The 7,270-nt window shown below is 47.7% G+C and overlaps 1 protein-coding gene across 1 annotated transcript; it reads right to left on the bottom strand.

Moving 5' to 3' along the window:
* Window positions 1-2,061: 2,061 nt before the first annotated feature.
* Window positions 2,062-5,811, bottom strand: LOC120658530 (pentatricopeptide repeat-containing protein At1g26460, mitochondrial-like). The gene is made up of 7 exons (XM_039936787.1): window positions 5,072-5,811; window positions 3,982-4,198; window positions 3,271-3,750; window positions 2,954-3,160; window positions 2,722-2,859; window positions 2,465-2,651; window positions 2,062-2,318 (listed from the first exon to the last, which is right to left on the bottom strand). The coding sequence occupies exons 1-6, from the start codon at window positions 5,686-5,688 to the stop codon at window positions 2,469-2,471; spliced, it is 1,842 nt and encodes a 613-aa protein (XP_039792721.1). The 5' UTR covers window positions 5,689-5,811; the 3' UTR covers window positions 2,062-2,318; window positions 2,465-2,468.
* Window positions 5,812-7,270: the final 1,459 nt, after the last annotated feature.

Below are 7,270 nucleotides of genomic sequence, written 5' to 3'. Positions count from 1 at the left end.
GGCGAGCGCAGCCTCGACGCTCTGCAGCGCCTCGGGGGTGATGGTCTGCGCGTCCCGCTGGAAGAGCTGATGCGCCTGATGCAGCTGCTGCTGGTAGCTAGTAGGTACTCGCCGCCATCGGCGGCTGCATCTGCGGCTGCGGCTGGTGCTGCTGCAGATGGAAAGGGAGCGGAAAGTAGTTGCCCCCCGCCGGAGCCGAAGATGACGACCCAGGAGGCGGAGGCGGAGGCGGAGGATTGACAGCCATGGAGGCGGATCGTGTAGGGGATTGGCTCAACCGCTCCTGCCGCTCGAACTCAAATCTGCTGCACTTGATTCGGCAACCTGCGTTTCGGTGGAAGAAGGATTTGGCTTCCTGGGCCATGTTTGGGTGGTGGGCTAAAAGGGTAAAAGGGGTAAATTTGCATCCCATTTACCTCTAAAAATCCAAACATGTAGAGCAAATGTGTCTCTTTATCCATTTGCCCCCTCTTTACCTCTTTATCCCTTGGAGGGTGTCAAATTGGAGTAAAACTGGGTACATGAGGGACATTAATTGCTATTTCTAACCACTTTTACCCTCATTTTACCCCTAAATCCAAACGTCCTATGGAGTAAATTAGTTAGGGGCAAATGTGAAGTGTAAAACATTTACCTTTGGGTAAATCTTTACCCCTAAAATCCAAACAGGGCCCTGGATTCGTTGCCTCTCCCCCCGTTCCCAGCTGTTTGGCTTTAGGGTGTGTTTGGTTGGTGGGATAGCATGAATTGGAACGGAGCGGCTTTATTTTTGAAACTGTTTGGTTCGAGTGCGAGAGGATGGAATGGCTCTGGATGAGGAATATTCTATGCAGATTTGGGATGAGCTCGTTTCGTGAAATCGATCAAACCAGTTCGCTCCACTTTTATGCCGTCTCACTCCGACTTCCTCGCTCTCTGTGCTGTCCATAGCTACACCGTTGGAGCATCGATTCACTGGATCCGGAACTTCGACTCGCTTGCTCGCGACTTCAATTCAAGGGCCAGTGCTTCGCTTCAGCCGCAACAAGCAAGCAAGCGGGGCTGGCCGATCGGCCGAAGCGGCGCATAGGGCAACGGGCGCGCGGAGCCGGCGGCAAGGTCGCAACGCACGCGGGCGCGCGGAACCGGCGGCAAGGCTGCAGCGGCGCGTGCGGCAGGGGGCGCGCATGGCCGGGCGATTGGCAAGCGCTGCAGGTAGCAGCAGCAGCAGGCGAGCGTGACGAGAAAGAAGACGCACTGTGCTTTATTTCACTGACAGGTGGACACAGATGTAACGGTGCTTGACGGAGTCTAAGCCGTGATATGCCTGTCCCTCCAACCAAACACAAAAATAGAACTACTCCAACCCTCCAACTAAAAATATAATGAAACCACTCCATTCTTAAAATTAGAAATAGATCCATTTCATTCTACCTCACTCCCCAACCAAACACTAGACTAATCGGCCTATACAGCTGTCTATTGAGTAATATTCATTTGGCCTACACAGCTGCCCATTGAGTAGTGTTCAGTCGTGTAGGCAAGCATTACTCTCTCTCATGCAGAACAAATTAGGCCTCTCCTATGTGTGTGAGAGAAACCTGAGGTTCTTGGTGCAACATCACCATCTATAAACTTGTTTGAATGTATATTAATCTCCTCCAATTCATCCATATTAGGATGGATTGATTGAGGTAGAGATTTAGTCCATTTTCCCCTCCAATTCATACGTATTGAGAGAAAATGCGTTTATCTATAATGGTAAAACCAACTAGAGGATTAAGTTGTCCGATTTTGATAGTTCATGCTTCATGGCGCACCATTCCTGGTTTGGGTGGCCAAAAACAAACTGGTACATTAGTTAGTTGTAGGACAAAAAGCAAGTCATGTCACGAGGGTCATCAATCTGAGGATGTCACATTACAATGTGCCAATTTCTATATAATCAGTTGCACATCGTGGAAACGCCTAAGCAGCAATGGACAATTAAATTTCCCAAGCGAATAGCATCTTTTGAAGAAATTGCGACCCAATCATTCAAGGACTTCTTCGTTAGTTGCATCCCAATTGCAAAATGGCACGAAACAAATTTCTGGAATCATTAAAATGGGCGATCCCAGTGACATGCATGATGCTTCTGTAATTAAAAAAAAACTGACATTTTCGATTTCTGAACAAACAAATAGTATGACAGCCTTATTATCATGTCCTAACATCAATCCTGCCAGCAAAAATGATGGGATGGGTAACTGAAATTGCTTAAGAGTCTGGTACACCGAAATAATTTACAAGCTACAATGTCTGCTTTCGGAAATGCCAGCAAACTGAGCACGAGCTGCCTATCAAAATGAAAAGAACAACAGAGTCAAATGAAGTCAGAAAAACAAGTCAGCTAAGCCTCAGCGGCAAGATGCAACACTAATTGTCTGGGCAAGAAACAGCAACCACTACAAGTGTGAAATCCAATAGATGATCCAGTACTTACTGCTTCAGTACACAGGATTGTATTCTATGTTATAAAGCAACTCCCTCCTGTTTTCACCACCCATTCGGTAGTTGAACTGCTTAGCCAGGGATTGCACCTTCTCATCACTGTCGAAGTCAGATTCACGAGAGCAGCGTCTACGAACCTTCTTCAGGGTATCCTTTGAAGGTATAAATCCAGCATCAACCTGAACCAAACATAATAATTAGAGAAGTTTCTATGCAAAAATACATTTTTGAATGGTAATTTAGACTAACCATCTTATCAATTACGGCAAGAGCAGCTTTTGGATCTTTATTTGCAAGATGGGCGTCGACAAGTAGGGAGTATGTTGTTGCATTTGGCTTAACACCAAGAGTTAATATATGCTCGAACACATTGCAAGCTTCTTCTGTCTGCAGTACAGGAAAACAGATTGAACAAACTGATATGGAACAAGTTGATAAAGGCCATAAATATTAATTATATAGACCAGACAGATAATAATACCCCTTTCTTCTTTCCAAACGCACACAGAAGGGCATTGTATGAATGTATGTCAGGTGTGAGTTCAAACTTATCCTTGATAGCCACAAAAGTTTCATATGCTCGGTCAATATCCCAAATGTTTGCACAGCCTAATATAATACAGTTAAGGGCAGCAACAGATTTGTATGGTGGATCCGCACGAGTCAGATTCTCCAATTGAACATACACCTGCGGAGAAGACCCTATAGGATTAGGGTATTTCATCATTCTTTGCAAAAGAAAAATCACAAATGGCCATCACAATATATCATGTATAGCAGGTGCTATGCGAATAGTACCGAATCCAGTGTGCTAAAGCCATCTTTGCAGCAAGCAACAACAAGCGGATGCAAGGAAGTAAATGGCGAGAAGAGCTCTGGATCAATGTCCTCAGAGTTCCCGTAGGCATTTTCAAATTCACGCAGTGTCCCAAAAGCCCGTTGAAGCTGGCCAATTGATGAATGAGCATAAATCTTGGCAAGATATGTATCTGGAGTGGGTGCCCTCTTCTGGCGCAGGGACTTCCGCAGTAGAGACCAAGCAGCATTCAAGAGGTCAGTACTATAAGTTCTGCCAGCAGCACTTAGAGCTGATATTACGAGACCTTCATTAACTGACAGCTGAGCGGGAGGTTTAGCATTCTCACCACGAACAATCCATCTTGCAAGAAATTCCAAAGCAAAAAGAGCTAATTTGCTATTGTTAGCTTCAAATGCAGCTTCTGCTAGGTCAATGCACCAGGTCCATTGTGGACACAAGACTTTGTTCTTATCTGTTGTCTGAAACAAAACAAATCACAGTATCATAAACAAGGCAAGCAAATATTTTCAAGTTGACATACACATGCAGAAGGTATACCCCAAAATAAGAATGCCAAAGACTAATGGGTATAGTTTTCAATTAAAAAAAGAGAGTATATGACCCCAAAAAAAACATACAACTGAGACCAGCTGCAATTAACAATCTAAATAACTCAGGTGCACTAGATTAACCATTCCAAGAAGAAGTACCTTGCATTTCTCTATGATTGATGCCAATGTGTCCAATCTCCCAGATCTCACACATGCTCGGACATAATCAGTGAAAATAGTTAGGGATAGTGTGTGGCCTGATTTAAGCATCATATCCAAATACTTAAGAGCTGAGTCAAAAAGGTTCTGTCTAATCAGCAGACCAACGACCAAATTGTAGGATTCATCATCTGGTACAGTTCCTGTTCGCAGCATCCTGATTTCAACAATTCGGAATCATTTCATAGTCAAATCTAATGTAGTGGAGAGTCAGAAAGTAACATTGATACAGCACATAGAGATAAGTTATTCCCATACTAAAACACAAAACAGAGGAGCAAAGAGAAGATAAAAGGAATGCAAGAAAGAAGAAACCTATTGTGCAAATCACACACTTTTCCAACTTGATGCACTTTTCAATTCTTATTATACTTAAGCACTGATAAAATAATATTGTAGAACCTATCCCTTAATGTGACTCTTTTCTCCACCCCATATTGTAGAACCTAAGGTCGACACACATGTCATGTATAGGATAGTTCTTATCGACCACACATAAAAAATCCGTAATTAAAGCTGTAGTCTCAGCAAACCAAATCACACAGAGCATAGTGAATCAACAAGCTTCACAAATCCATAAAATCAAATGCAAAACCAAACGAGAGATCAAGACATTTCTATTTTTTTCCGATTATTGCGTGTCTCAATTCAAAACTATATGTTGCCAGTTCCATTTTCTATAGATATGTTGCCCATGCTGTATGCCTCATGTCAAGCTATCAGATTATGGCCCTAGGCCCTAGCGTATCAATGTAGTACGTAGTAACACGGGGAACTCTGGAAGTAATTTAATCAGAACTAGTAACAGTCATCTGAAACAATCACATCCTGGTATTACAACAGATATAATCAGCACTCTGAATCCGTAGGATTCCAGCTGATTCTTATATGCCCAAACCTAAAAATGTATCATACATACACTACCAACCAAATAGGTCGCCACAAATACAGAAAACCCACGACAATTCAAATCTATTATCCAATGCACTTGGCAATGACAATTCTTCCATACCAAGAATAACGTACTCACCGTTCAACGAGCTGCTCGGCGCCCTTGGCCTCCTGCGCTGTGACCATGCTCTTGAGCACGAGGTTGTACGAGGCCGTGTTGGGCTCGATCTCGAACTCGCGCATGTGGTAGGCGAGTTCGAGCATCTCGTGCGGCGTGGCCCCCGTCATGAGGTTCGCGCGAAGGTAGTGGTTGAAGAGATCGACGTCGGGGCGGTTGGGCTTCCCCGTGGCGGTGTCGAGCGAGCGCACCCACGAGTCGAAGAGCTGCTTCATGTCCTCCCACCGCTGCTCTGCCATCCACATGGCGAAGGTCTCCTTGAGCCCCGTGGCGTCGGAGTAGGCTGCCATGCGTTGGTGCGCCCCGAAGGGGGTGCCCCCGATGACGGCGGGGAGGAGCGAGGATGGCGGATTGGCGGCGGCGGGGTTTCGCCAGTTCTCTCCGTAGAAGGGGCTCCCCGTGCTGGGATTCGGGGGGAGCGGCGCGGGGTCGGGCGCGGCGGCGGCGGTCGGCTCCGGGGAGAGCTCCGCCTGCTGGGGCAGCGCGCGGGATGAGGAGATCGCGGCGCGGAGGAGGAGGAGCTGGGGGTTGCAATTGCGGCGGAGGAGAAGCGAGGTGGCGGCCGCAGCCGCAGCCATGGCGGCGAGGGATTAGGGTTTTAGCGGGGGTGGTGGGGGAGAGGGAGGAGTGGCGGGGCGAGGGAGAAGACGGCGGCTGAGATGGGCGGGTGTGATGGGTCAGGAATGGAAGAGCGGAGTGCTGAGTTGGGGGTGGTTTCGTAATTTGGATAGTTAAGGCTATCTGCAATGTCGTTCTCTATTTTCATTCTCTAAAAAAATATTTTTATTTGGTTATCGAGATTTTTTTTCTATATCAAGTTTTTTTTCCATACTCTAAATCTTCTACTCTATACCAACTACCAGCAGCATGGCCCACATATCAGATTTTTTTATCCTTCCCCACACCCTATGCAAACGCCTCACCCTCCCATCCTCTCTCTAGCGCGCCGGCGGCATGCGCGCGACACAACTCTCGAGCTCCGACCATGTGGCGGCGACCCTCAAGCTTGTCGACCTCGTGCGGATCTGCGGCCGCAGAGCTCGCCGACCTCAGGCTCGGCCGGCCTCGTGTGGATCTCGGCAACAGAGCTCGACGAATCTGCGGCGACCCTCCTCCTCCCACGTGGCCCTCCTCCCACGTGGCCCTCCTCCCAATAGCCGGACCTCCCACACGGCTCTAGCAAGCTCCGAGGCGAGGAGTTGCAGCGACCCCTACAAGCAAGAGCGGGCGGCTCTTCCTCTGCTCCGGCGGGCGGGCATCCTCCCTCCTCCCGCCCTCCCTCTCCGCACCAACCCTCCCCCCTCTCCGCCTTCCTGCTCACATCTGACGGTGGCGGCCATTGCGCGTCCCTCCTCCCTGCTCCTCCCTTACGCCCCGTGCCAGGTGTTTTGGGATGCGTGCGGATGCACAGGCCCCACGCCACGGAGGCGCGTAGCGGACGTCCACTACCTTCACTAGATTTGGCGTGCGGGAGGACGTCGAGTAACCTCAGCGCAGTGGATCCATAGTTGTAAGCTGTTACGTGCCATCGTGGATCGATTGCTCAAAACGGGATTAGTGCAGAAACAAAAAAGTATCAGTTGATTCACTTTAGATATTATCCTAAGGGAATATGGGTTAGAAGCGCAAGCCTCAGCTACGAGTCACTTACATGGTTGATTCGGGCCGAATGGACCAAATTTCATCGAAATTCGTCCATTTCGGCTCAGTTCGAGATAAAACCAAACCTGTCAGAAATTTCGGCCCGGTTCATATTTTCAGTCCGTTTCTAAGGTCCAACAAGAGCCCACAATCTGCCTCTGCAGTCTGCCTATTCCACGCCGGCGCTGCGTGCATGCTCTGTAAGCCCACTGCAATGCTGATCGTTTGGAGAAATTTTGTTCAAATCTGCTCAAATTTCATTCAAATTTTGACTGGATACCAGTCCGAATTTTCAGAATTTCGTCCAATTCAGTGGGCTCCGAATGTTTTCAGAAAACGAATCCCAGATCCTTGGTCACTTATCGATATGTCAGGTCACATGTCGAAGGACAAGACACAAGAGCCTATTGCGAAATCGCACTTTAGGAACCACATGATCAGCTTCTTGCCTTCTTCTATAGTAGTCACTCATTGAAGAGGTTTGCAGCAGATATTGGGGTCACCCACAGGATCACTGCT

Source organism: Panicum virgatum, chromosome 2N (assembly GCF_016808335.1).
Source record: "Panicum virgatum strain AP13 chromosome 2N, P.virgatum_v5, whole genome shotgun sequence".
NCBI lineage: Eukaryota > Viridiplantae > Streptophyta > Magnoliopsida > Poales > Poaceae > Panicum > Panicum virgatum.
The sequence above is the reverse complement of the archived record's forward strand: the minus strand, read 5'-3'. Positions and strand labels throughout refer to the sequence as shown.

What these genes read in the sequence shown, in the direction of transcription:
- LOC120658530 (XM_039936787.1), bottom strand. Translation starts at nt 5,688, where the DNA reads ATGGCTGCGGCTGCGGCCGCCACCTCGCTTCTCCTCCGCCGCAATTGC. An exon ending in GCCGAGCAGCTCGTTGAACG is followed by an intron (nt 4,199 to 5,071) that starts GTGAGTACGTTA and finishes TGTTGAAATCAG; the next exon opens with GATGCTGCGAACAGGAACTG. An exon ending in GCTTTAGCACACTGGATTCG is followed by an intron (nt 3,161 to 3,270) that starts GTACTATTCGCA and finishes TCTTCTCCGCAG; the next exon opens with GTGTATGTTCAATTGGAGAA.